The sequence below is a fragment of the Ruditapes philippinarum genome, unplaced genomic scaffold (genome assembly GCF_026571515.1).
Source record: "Ruditapes philippinarum isolate M1 unplaced genomic scaffold, ASM2657151v2 ctg3695_1_1_1_1, whole genome shotgun sequence".
NCBI classification, from domain to species: Eukaryota; Metazoa; Mollusca; class Bivalvia; order Venerida; family Veneridae; genus Ruditapes; species Ruditapes philippinarum.
This window is the reverse complement of record NW_026854265.1, coordinates 19,320-33,241: the sequence shown is the minus strand read 5'-3', so window position 1 is coordinate 33,241 and position 13,922 is coordinate 19,320. Positions and strand designations below refer to the sequence as shown.

General features: G+C 30.6%; 1 protein-coding gene across 1 annotated transcript in view; it reads right to left on the bottom strand.

The window, feature by feature from the left end:
* Positions 1-3,093, bottom strand: part of LOC132739566 (uncharacterized) — a 39,698-nt gene extending 36,605 nt beyond the window's left edge. The window contains exons 1-3 of the mRNA XM_060727281.1: positions 2,757-3,093; positions 1,743-1,785; positions 180-1,391 (exon numbers count right to left, since the gene is read on the bottom strand). Of these exons, the coding sequence (XP_060583264.1) occupies positions 180-1,391; positions 1,743-1,785; positions 2,757-2,789 (1,288 nt within the window). The 5' untranslated portion in view covers positions 2,790-3,093. The remainder of the gene's footprint in view (positions 1-179; positions 1,392-1,742; positions 1,786-2,756) is intronic.
* Between the last annotated feature and the right edge of the window lie 10,829 nt (positions 3,094-13,922).

Sequence of the window (13,922 nt, the reverse complement as noted above, 5' to 3'; positions counted from 1 at the left end):
TTTATTTGAATAATAAGAATTAATCAAAAACTCTGAAATTGCATAAAGCGTATTGGAAATAAAAGAAAAAAAATAAGCATGTTTTGTTCATTATAATGATTGTTTTATTATGATGGATACATAAATGTTATATGATAAATATGTATACTGTTACATTGACCTGAAAATAATGATAATACCATTTGAATTCAGTAAAAGTTGAAGAGGATATCCATATGCTAAAGCAGGTCCGGGACGTCCGTATATAACGGCCCCAAATTTCAATCCTCCACTGTGGTGTAAATGATAGTACGTGTTATATGTAATGTTGACGAATAAAGTTACATATTCATCCATTGGTGAAGAAACATTTACTCTCTTTGCGTTAAAATACGACATAGAATGACCATTTAGAATAAGTCCGCTCACATTATTTTTGTTTATTGTTACAGCTATAGTATTGCTTGAATCATAATAATTTTGAGAAACAAATTTATAAGAGTGCACATATTGTAGGATGCCTTGAGCAGATGACATGTAAGGGTCACCATACATATTATCTCCATCATACCCATATTGCATGACACTAATAGGTTTGTTTGCAATGACAACAACAGGGTCAGTTGTAAACAATGTCTCCTCCATTGATCCTTTAGTCAAATTTACAGCATAATGATTCGTGCTGTTGTAATACTGTATTTCCGTATTGTCATGATCAGCAAAAAATCGTAGGACGAAATATAGACGTGGATATATAGGTGGAACTATAAACTTTGTAGTCCAATATTTTGTTGGGATCATCTGTTCAGTTAGGTATTGATAATCTCCTATTCCGGGTGGGATTTTTGCAGATGCTGTCCCTGAGATCACAGCAACTGGTTTGGAAGAAATAACGACACTTCCACTGGTATCATTATTCGCTTTGAACTGGTAACTTTCGAACTTTTGTAATTGGAATGTTGTATTAGAACCTCGATGACCATCAAGCATTGTATATAGAGAAACACTAGTTTTGTTTTCAATCCCAACAACTAAAATTTCACTGCTATATACTTTGTATGGTTTGTATGATAAAGTAACATAGTGTGTGCCAAGAGCGGTCAATGGTAAAGCAAGAAGCCCTTCTGTTTCGTCACCGCTAGGAATAACGACATGTACTGATACATTCACATCAGAAATAACTTCAATTCCTTTAAATTGTTTTCCTTTTTCAAACTGAATTTGAGATGCATTGATAGAAGTAATGGTAAAATTTGAAACGTTTAAGGTTTTATTCAAATTTGAAAACGGTGCAGTTATCTGGACGTGCGCTTGTACTTGTTCAGTAGGAGTGATGTGTAAGCGTAAATATGGTCCAGAGGTACTGCGGACAAAACCGATGGCACCAAAAACAAATTGTCTTCCAACAGAAGCTGAAATTTATGTAGTTTGACATGTATGTGATATTCATTTTAATTGTGATACAACAAGTGAATATATTTTGAAATTAAAACGAAGGATGCCTCTGTTTTTTTTTCTAGAAATATTAAATCTAAGAATTAGCTCGTCACGGAATATTGTTTCTTCTTCAGCTTTCAACATAATTATGTCGTAACTAATTTGATAAAAGAAATAAAAAAGATACACGTGCTTAGTCAATTATTATTTAAGTGCGGCGGGCTTTATTTCTATAATTAGATATATTTGCGAAGATTTACGCAGGGCATCTTTAATTAAATTTTAAGATTAGGATATTTTTGCTTTAGCAAATCAAACCTACTTACATGCGCTGCATTGCTGGCTTGTTGAATTAGCACATTTCGCCATCTGTAAATGTATCGAATGTATGTAAGTAATTGGCTAATGTAGTTTGAAATTGATATAAAGTCAGAACTGTATCGACCTTTTATTGTATCTATAACACAAGAACCATTGATATCTGTTTTGGTTTTTTTAAAAATCGAATAACATGAAAACAAAGTTCATACAGTGCAAAAAAAAAGATATGAAAGTAAATCAAAGCAAAATATATCTTTTTTACAACAGCCAACACATTTTCATGCATTTTTTAAAGAGACCCCAATATCGTAGTGTAATCTATCAGTCCGAATGAACACTTAATGTGGATCTTTTAATCAGGTGACAATGCCGTTTATAGGTATAGAAAATATCTCAGAGTATACTAGTGACTCCTTGAAGTTACGTCATGTGCAAGACACGATGGTTATGAAAAATAGGAAGTAGTGACCAAGTTTATACAGTGCATACATACATGTAGCATTGTCTCTAATTCCTACATTATACAGTACTGTTAACTTTATGAAAAAAGAACATGTTGCTAGAAAAGGCATGGTACACGCAACTGTTGAAAACATGTGTTCATTGAAAAGAAAATGTTTTTAAATGGACATTGCTGTGTCCAAAATACATCATTGACCTCGATCACGTGACATCCTGTAATATGCTATGTACATGATTCAATGTTGGAACCACATTCGACATAGGGACATTAATATCTTATCATCGAATGTCAAAAGGTGTCTGGATGATTACGACTAAGTTTATTACGCTTTAATCGTTGAAATGATGTTCAACGAATTCCATGGTCTAGTTGAATTAAATAATCATAAACTAAAATGAGTTTTACATTACCATTACTTATAATCAGTAAGAGCGAAATATAGGCCTACACAAAATAAGGTATATTTGCAAAATTTGCTTACCTTGAAATTAACAAAGTTGTACAACCTAGCAATTCCGTTAAAAGCATACCGGTATCATATTGTTTAATAACGTACCAATATCAAAAAGAAACAAAGAATCCCCTTCATCGTTTTCCGTCCCTCTTTTAGTTCTTCATGGAATAATTTAAACAATTCAACTGTAAAGGGCAATATTTTATACCGGTACCAATAAACGCAATTACGTCAACTGATTCTATCATGTGCTGGTCCTTATTAATGTACTATATTAATTTATTTCATAACATAAACCAAATGAACTTCTACGTAGAAAACCTTTGCTTCTCTTTGGTCTAAACCTTATCAATTAAACTACACCATTTGTAATCGTTTATTTTAACGTTGATATTACATATTGTAAGACAGTTTTCCCTCCCCTTGAACTCATTCGTATGTGACCGCCCATACCACATTTGCATTCCCACGTGCATATTGCATGACACTGATAGGTTTGTTTGCTATAACAACAACAGGGTCAGTTGTAAACAATATCTCCTCCATTGATCCTTTAGTCAAATTAACAGCATAATGTTTCGTGTTGTTGTAATACTGTATTTCCGTATTGTCATGATCAATGAAAAAACGTAGGACGAAATATAGACGTGTATATATAGGTGGAATTATAAACTTTGTAGTCCAATATTTTGTTGGGATCATCTGTTCAGTAAGGTATTCATAACTTCCTATTCGCAAGTAAGACATTAGACCCCTTGACTTCTCGACCCCTTATGATATTAAGATGACTTCTAGAACCCTTGACACTTAGACCCCTTTTTACATGACTTTTTAACCCCTGCTAGGTAAGACATTTCGACCCCTATTTCAATTTTTGTACTCACAGAAACATTGGAAAATGATTTAAAATCAAATAGCAAATATTTTAATTATTTTCATAAAAGTATCCGATAAAATATTGAAAACTTAAGGTAAAGCAATTATTTATCATTATCTTTTTTTATTCGTTTAATGTTATGTAACATAGAATTGTAGGATGGCTACATCTCAGTTATGATATATAATTTTGTTAATATAAAAAGCTTGGGCATGATAAATCAAATTAGACCCCTGACTAAAACTGAAGGAATCATGATAATGATAATAATGAAAATGCGCGATCTGTGGCGCGATGTGTGCATTGCGGTTTAATTTTTATCTACACGTTTGTAAAGATTTAGCTTATTTTTCTGACAAACACATGGATGTTTATATTGGCGGTGAATTATGTGACATTTCTGCTTTATTTATGTTATATGCCAAAGTAGCGATAATCTCATTTTTATGGTATTTACATTATGAATAAATTAAGAAACAAAATACCAATCAATCAATAAATGGCAGCGGACATACATGATACGAGCATGAGCATTGATATATCGATATCATGTATGTAATACCATTATATTAAAATGTATCTAACACAAATGTCATATGAAAAATTAATGAAGACGGAAAAGTAAAGAGCAAAAAGACAACACATGTTGATTCGATACCCTTTAACAGTTTTATGTCAGGAAAGAGCATTAAAATATTGGATAAAAACAAAGAAACAATCTATACCACAATTGTTTAGTATATATAGTGATCAATTAAGTACATAATTTTAGAGGACCTTCATGGGCTAAAAGAATTCACAATATAATTAATAACTTAAGGTTATTTTTTAATTGTATAGAGAATTTTGAGAATAATTGTAACTATATTGTGTTATTCAAACAGCGTTTGAGAGATCAATTTGTCCAGAAATGGCAGGACTCGATTGAATTAATGCCAAAATTCTCGATTACTATAGAATGTATAAAAATGATTTTTGTTTTGAAGAGTATCTTAATTGTGTAGAAAATAGTAAATTAAGAAGACAACTTTCAATTTTTAGGTTAAGGTCTCATACATCAGAAATTGCAACTGGAAGATATATTTGGGGCTGAAAGAAATGCGAAATTATGTAAATTTTGTTCTCAGCTAGCTGTTGAATCGGAGTATCATTTTCTTCTATGCTGTCCATTATTTTGAGATTAAAGAATCAAATACAAATTGCCATACTCATTTCCAAATCTAAATAAATTTTCTAGAGTAATAAAAAAATTGAAAAGAAAAAACTTATATCATTAAAGCTTATTCTTAAGAGATGCATTTGTTAGAAGAAAGGAACAATTACAATAAAATTTTAAAAAATCTTAGATCTTTGCATTGATTGGTATTAAATTGTCGATATACCTAAAATAATCCAAACACAATTTAATGCGTTATTATGTATAACATTTATTCAATGTATGTTTGCTTTTGTTTTATTTATTATTGTGTGTTTGCCATATGTATATTTATGTTTGTAACGCCAAAGGCAGTTATCTGCCGAATTGCAAATAAAATTTGGACTTGAAATAAATTATTCAGTTTATCTATTAGATTATATATAATAATCAAACTTGTAAACACATTTACATTTTTTCTTTATTTACGTCTTCATGCACATTATTTTTTCGAAGTTACCTTATAAAAGTACATTATAGAATAAGGGATCGAAATGTCCAGTCAATTTAAAGAGTCTAAGTGTCTTAGGAGTCGTGGGTCGAGATGTCTTAGTGGTCGAGGTGTCAACGGGTTGAGAGGTCATAGACTCTCCTATTCCGACGGCGACTTCTGCATATGCTGACATTGAGATGGCAGCAACTGCTTTGGAAGAAACAACGACAATTCCACTTATATCACATTTCGCTTTGAACTGATAATTCTCGAATTTTTACAAATGAAATGTTATATTAGAACATTGGTAGCCATTAAGCAGTGTATATATAGAAACACGTGTTTCGCTCTCAATTCCAACAACTAGAATTTCACTGTTGTATCTATTGTACGATGTGTATGATTAAGCAACATAATGTGTACCAAGAGTGGTCAATGGTAAAGCAAAAAACGCTTCTAGTCGGTTATCGGTAGCAGTAACGACATGTACAGGTATATTTTAATCAGAAATGACTCCAATTCCTTTAAATTGTTTGCCCTTTTCAACGTTACTGAATTCGAATTATATTTATATGAAAAATAGTAAAATTTGAAACGCTTATGTTTCCATCGAAATGTGAAAACGGTGCGGTTATCTGGAAGTGTGTTTGTATTAGTTCAGTAGGAGTAATGTGTGAATTTGAACAATTTGTCAAGGAAGCTCAAACCGATGGCACCAAGAACAAACTTTCTTCCAACAGAAGCTGAAATTTAAATATTTTAACATTTACATATATTTTATATCTATTTTAACGTTGTTTTTCAAAGACACCTTCGAAAGTTCAAACATGAAAACAAATTCTGGCACTTCCATATAATGAACCGTATTTGTCACTAACATAATACGGATTTTTTATCCATTGAAGCGTATTTGCGGTTCAAGATTTGCGTGTATTTTAGGGAGAAAATTATTAGCTATATAATAAAAATGAATATTTTAAAATTTAAAGAAAGGATACCTCTATTTTTTCTAGATATATAACATCTAAGAATTAGCTTGTCAACATCTACTTAAATGAGTTCTTCGACTGGCAACATGTCTTGTAACTAATTTGATAAATGAAAGTTTAAAAAAACTGGACATGCTGATTAAAAATAATACAAGTAGTGCGGCAAATTATATTTGTATAACTAGATATATTTGCATAAAGACATCTTAAATGTAAATTTTGAAATTAAGATATTTTGGTGTAGCAAATCAGTATACAACATACTTACATTCCCTGCATTTCTGGCTTGTTGAAGTTGTACCTTTAGCAATTTATAAATGTATCAAAGCTAAATAATGTGGGATAGTGGCCAAAGTCTCTCAGTCTGAATGAGCTTTTAGCCTCATGTCAAAGCACATAGTTCAAGTAGGTTACTCATGTGCAGGGTTCCACGGTAATAAAACATAGTGACCGGCCAGTATACGCGTCTTGTCCTTTCAAAGATATGTCTCTCTTTCCTTCCTTAAAAAAATAACCTTATATAGAATAATACATATCGACGGAAAAGGCACGGCACGCATCTGCTAAAATCATTTGTTTGCAGTATAAGTCAAACTTTTTAAATTCTGCTGATTTCACATGGAAAAACTGGACAAATGCGCATAGTGGTGTCCAATGTACGTAATTAAACTCATTCACGTAACATCCTTTATTTTGCAATGTATATGATTAAATGATGGACCACGTCCAATACTTACTTGTCATAATTGTGCAATTGTGTTTAATTACGCTATGACCATTGCAGGATATCAGAACAAATATGTGTGAATGTTAAATACAAAAGACAATGACATTAACAAAATCGCATTAAGGCGTGTACATTTTACAAAATACTGAGCATAACCTGAGGGGGTTTGTAAAAAATACTACATCTTTACAATGCTTGTGTTTCAATGATCAAGTACAAATCATGGGCCTACACAAAATGTGCTAAGTACGGAAGCATGGAGAGGACATAGTCGATTTATTTTAATAATCTGTGGGAACAACTTATTTGTCGAAATATTTTTATTAATCTGTGGGAACAACATGTTTTGTGAGAAAAATCTTTTTTTATTCTGTGGGAACAACATATTTTGTGAGAAAAATCTTTTTTTATTCTGTGGGAACAACATATTTTGTGAGAAAAATCTTTTTTTATTCTGTGGGAACAACTTAATTTGAGTAAAAAAAAAATTTTATTCTGTGGGAACAACATATTTTGTGAGAAAAATCTTTTTTTATTCTGTGGGAACAACTTAATTTGAGTAAAAAAAAAAATTTTATTCTGTGGGAACAACTTATTTTGTGAGAAAAATCTTTTTTTTACTCTGTGGGAACAAACTATTTTCTGCGATATTTTTTCAATATCTTGTTCCCTCAAGATAATAAGTTGTGCGAACAAATTAATTATGTTGTTCCCACAACATAATTCAACCAATCAAAATAGCGATTGCCACAAAGAGTGACTGCAAAGTTAAGTCCCTTTTTAAAAAGTCGCCATTTGCACACAATTCATACTTCAAACCCATTTCAAAATACTGTTTAATTAAAATATCTCTATCCATTTTTCTGAGAACAAGATGCATGAATTTGATTGGTTGAATTATGTTGTGGGAACAACATAATTAATTTGTTCGCACAACTTATTATCTTGAGGGAACAAGATATTGAAAAAAATATAGCAGAAAATAAGTTGTTCCTACAGATTAAAAAAAGATTTTTCTCACAAAATATGTTGTTCCCACAGAATAAAAAAAGATTTTTCTCACAAAATATGTTGTTCCCACAGAATAAAAAAAGATTTTTCTCACAAAATATGTTGTTCCCACAGAATAAAAAAAGATTTTTCTCACAAAACATGTTGTTCCCACAGATTAATAAAAAATATTTCGACAAATAAGTTGTTCCCACAGATTATTTAAATAAATCGACTATGTCCTCTCCATGCTTCCGTAACTAAGTTTGAAAATAGCAAAATGCTACAAGTTAGCAATTTGATTCAATATATGTTAAATACGCATTGTACAAATTATTACGTTCACACCAAGTGAAACAATATACAGAATAATAGACAGGATATAGAAGAAGATATAAACGCTACTGTACTTATCAGAACGTCAACGTTCGTAATGCCTTGCACATTTTCGGAGCAGTATATGCGTTTGGTAAAATACTTTTGTCACACAGATTCATTAAACACCTATTACTTTAACAAACACCATAACTTTTAGACCTACACTCCGCAATGAACATGCTCGAGTTGAGAGAACAGCTTTCATTTTTGCTGTATCAACCTCAAACTGTATTCAGCAAATATGCGAACGATTGTTTATTACTTGACCGAAATCAAAGGCAGCAGAATCATCTTCATCCTCTCTTATCTCCTATGAGTTGTGTATAAATCGACACAGTTAAACTAAGCCTCATGCATAAATGCGACTCAAGAAAAACAAGGATATAATCTTCTACGATCATAAAGTAATAAAGAAATATAAGCAGGGAAATCTTATCACAAGTGTCTCCTGGGGGACACTTTTTTGTGGTGTGGCAAACTTTCGACGCCTCGCGCATCAATCCCGCTACAAACAACCTCGCAACCTTCGGCACACACGAAAAAATTTCGAATTTAGAGATTATGATCAGAAAGCGTAAGGGCTACTACTAATGCAAAAATCATTTGACAAATTCAAGAATGGCCTACCAAATTAATTGAAGAAAGACACAGCCTATCACCCGGCACTTTTTTATCTGACAAAATAAGTTCGTAATTTGTAGTTTAATCTTAGGAAAAGTTTGATGTAAAGGATTTGCGAATATCCAATTGGATCGGAGTAATGGAAAATTGGGGCAGTTATCTATTTGGTAACACGATATCTTCTGGAAAGTTCGATTGATACATATGTGCTGAAGACTAATCCTGGGAGCAAGGAGCAAAATTTATCTATGAAATTTATAAAAATATGTATAAATGATAGAAAATACCTCATTATCATATATCCCGTACCAAAAGGAAAGGTTTGCCGTAAACTCGCCGCAACTTTGCCGCAAATTCGCTGCAATCCTTTTAGTTCGCCGAAACACTGTGTCAAGTGTTTGCCAGATATCGCCACTAGTGGCAACTCTGTAGCAAACATTTGGCGACTTTGCGGCAAATTCACCAGAATATTAAGTTGTTCGCCAAAAGTTTGCCAGAAACTTTCAGTGGAAAACTAATTTGCCAGAGATTGCCAGAATCTTTCTATCAAAAAAAATATTCGCTGAAAGTTCACCAGAAACTTTTCTATAAAAATAAGTTTGCCAGATAATCGCCAACAAACATATCAGTTCTGAAAGTTAAATCCAACTTGTGTTCAGTAAAAATAACTATTTTGGCCAAGGAATTATATTATTATGCACATATAAAAAAGTCCTTCATGTACCTACCTATAACCTACCTACCTACCCAGCCCTATTTTAATGGGTCGGGAAGTGGAAAACATATTTTTATTTTTGCCTAAGAGTTATCAATTGAAACATCATATGTATCATGGAGGGTATTGTAGTTCACAATAACAGTTAAAAAATTATAAGGTAGAAGACCCATAATGAAAGTCGGCAATCTTCGACAATTACCGCCATATCTCGCCATTTAATCGTAACGAACTTCGTTTGTTTACGTATAAAGTCGGAATTCTAATAATAGCGGATATCCCCGGTCACGTGGTAGTATTCCCCAATCGCAACTACTCGGCCCTTTCCGTCAGTCTTACCAAAAGCTTCTGGCGAACCTCCGCAAACTTACTATGCCACATGCAAAGTCTTTGCTGCAAATTTAGCCGCCAACACTTTTTCGCGAACATTCTGCAATACTTTTACCATGCAAATGAGGTCTCCTCCGTCAGTAAAGTTGCCTACAAACAAAGAAGCTACCGTCCGCCTATAAGTATGCGGCAAATTTGCCGTTAACCTCATTAGTTGCGACAAATTTGCCGCAAACCTCATTTGCATGGTAAATAATTGCTGAAAGCAGTTTACTGCAAACTCACCGCAATGTTTGCGGCAAACTTGCCGCAATGTTCACCAGAGAGCCTTTTTTTTGGTAAGATTATTCATATAGGATACAATAAGAAGATGTAAAGTTCTTACATCACCAATAATAAATAATAATAATAATAAAACAAACATACCTTCTTTTACCTGATATAATACGTATGGGCCATCGGCGGCCATCTTGGATTCTGAAAACGTACTTTTTTAGAAAGATTTTACGTGCCTACCAAATGTTTTGTTAAACTTCAAGAAATTGTAAAGCGTTACATTGATCACACCAACGTCACTCACCGTACCCCTGTTTGATAAACATAAAGAGTTCTGCAAAGGCGACTGTAGTCTTGTGTTTATTACATTATAGAAAAAACAACGATTGAGTGAGTTTCTACGTGAAAGTACACCGCAGCTTCACTCTTTTTCCCGTCAACACCCACATCTATCTCTCGTCTTTTTAATTCAAGCTAAGCCATAAATACATTGATTATGAGCATTTACCCTTTTTTAAAAGTTTTATAGTCTAGGAATATTATAACATCGTAAAGTACATTGGCACTGTTTTTATTAATCTATGTATTACATTACCTAAATGCTTGTGTTAGCATCAATCTTGCATATCAGACAGGATTATCTACTGTCTTTTTTAATTCAGGCTTAGCCAAAAAAATGTTGATTTTAAGCATTTTCCATTTACACTATTTGGTTCCAAGGGTGTGATTAGTGTAGGAACGTTTTTAACATTGTAAAGTCTACACTGCCTCCGGAATAAGTTTGCAAATCCGGAATTTTCGCAAACTCAACTACCCTTTTTAACATAGTTTCAATACAAAAAGTTAAATCAAACAGTAATTTGGATAAAAATAGACGATTATTGACCGATTACACAAAGATAGCGCAATAACTAAACGCTGTGTGAGCGTTCAAAGTGTGACCTCCCATGGGGTTTTTCAATTCTCCCACGGGTTTTTACGTATCCCACTGGGACTTTAGTGGGGTTGAAACCCCATTTCTTAAAGTGGGAGAATAAAACCATGGGAGGAAAAAAAAATATTTTTTTTTTCTAAATATTTTTACATGTGTTGAATATATAATACTTATAATAAACTTATAAGTATTCGAGGAATATATTTAAAGAATTTTGCAATTCTCCCATTGGCTGAACTAACCCATTTAGTAAATGGGAGAAATCTCCCAAAATTAAAATGGTGCGGAAACCTCCCAAAATTAAAATGGGAGAAATCTCCCATGATGGCTAACTTGGAGAAATACCCCATTAGAGCGTGATGGGAGAATAACATTATGGGAGAATTCATCTATATCTTTTTTTTTTTTTTTTTACTTATTGGATCGGAAGTTTAACAGTAAAAGTTTTTCTACATGTTAATATTCGGTTCCGACCTTTTTAAAATGAAATAGGTCCGGTCCAATTAGTTATTTATTTACTCAATTAATTAATTATTAATTTATTTATTAGTTAATTAATTAATTCTAAATAAATAATAAATTCATTCATTCATTCATTCAATTAATTATAAATATATAAATAAATAGAAAAATAAATAATTAAATTAACATATTGATAAATCAATATATTAATAAACTAATAAATTAATACACTTATTAATTAATTAAATAAAGAAATCAATAAATAAATTAATTAATAAATTAATAGATTGATAAATTGATGAATTAATAAATAAATAAATTATTTTTTTAATAAATTGATTAAATAAATAAATTAATTAATTGGTTTATGAATTAATGTCACAAATGTCCAATTAGTCTAATATATTTAATGAATTAAAATATATCTGAAATATTATGATTTCGCTTGGATTATTACCTTAAGTTTCATAAACATTAATAGCGACTGTTTTTTTTTAATCATATAAATATATAAATGTATATTTCTTTCCATTAATTAATAGTATTTGTTCTGTGTAGTTAGTTATTATTTATAGTAGGATATAATTTTATGATTAGTATGATATTTTATCGTGTTATTATAAATGTTTTACTAGTCTCTTATAATTCAATGATTGAAAGGTCATGTACTTTTCTGTGTTTTATGTTTGCTTATGAATTTTATTTGTGTATGTGCATGAATGAGACTTAAATAAATAAATATTATTATACATTATAGAAATACTCAAAAAAAATGTTTAAACAGTATGACAGTCAATTTAATTAATTAATTCTAAATAAATAAATTCATTCATTCATTCAATTAATTATAAATATATAAATAAATAGAAAAATAAATAATTAAATAAAGAAATCAATGAATAAATTAATAGATTGATAAATTGATGAATTAATAAATAAATATTTTTTTAATAAATTGATGAAATAAATAAATTAATTAATTGTATGACAGTCAACTGTACATTTAATTCGGGCGGTGTGTGGTCAGTGCAGTTCTAATTAGCAATGAGATCAATTATCTTTTACTACCCTTCATGATGGGGCTTTTTCTTAACAGCATAATTACAAGAGACACACACACAAAAAAAAGAAAAAAAACACGGTTTAAAAGAATAATAAAAAATAAAAAAAGACGAAAAAATGGATGTTGATCATTTGAAAATGAATAGTTCATATATAATAATATAAGTTAACAAATTATATATACATGTACGCCGTAAATTGCATAGTTTGTAACAGAAATTAGAGCGTTTAGGATTTTTTCGTCTGCTTCATTGATCTCTTTCTTTCTTTGTTTACAATCCAGTTGAATAATTGAATGGCTATTTGTGCTAAAAACGGCGTATTTGAAAATCGTGTAGGCACGTTCATTTAGAGCACTTAAATAACAAAAGCATTTTTGTTTACATAAATATAACTTGTACAACACGCCAAATGAAACCAAACAGCATATATTTTGATGTATTAGCGAGGAAAAGAAATACACATAAGTATAATGGACATGAAGGTTAACAAAGTAATATCCCACGTCATCAATTAGAATGGCAAAAGAAATTACCGATTATTTATTTATTTATTTATTTATTTATTTATTTATTTATATTTATTTATTTATTTATTTATTTATTTATTTATTTATTTTTTTATTTATTTATTTATGTATCAATTAGTTTATTTATTAATTCTAAATAAATAAATAAATAAATGCAATCATTCATTCATTCATTCATTCATTCATTCATTCATTCATTCATTCATTCATTCATTCATTCAATTATTTATTCAATTAATTATAAATATATAAATAGATAGAATGATAAATAATTGAATTAATATATTGATAAATCAATAAATTGATAATCTAATAAATTAATTAACTTATAAATTAATTAAATAGATAAATTTATAAATCAATTAATATATAAATAAACCAATAAGTTAATAAATTGATTAAATAAATAAAGTAATTAATTAATTTATAAATTAAAGATTAAACTCATTCATTAAAGTAACCAATGTCCAATTAGTCTGATATTGATTTAGAATAGATCTGAAATATTATGATTTCGATTGGATGATTACCGTAAGTTTCATAAACAGTATGACAGTCACCTGTACATTAAATTTGGGCGGGGTGTGGTCATTGCAGTTCTAACTACCAATGAAAACAAAGGAATTATCTTTCGGATAATAACTTGATTGGATAGCAACATAAATGACTGTCAGGTCTGATTGCCCCCCTAAAAGAATGTTGACACCACTTGAACGTGTGAAAAACATAACCATCGAAGGTCATAAATTA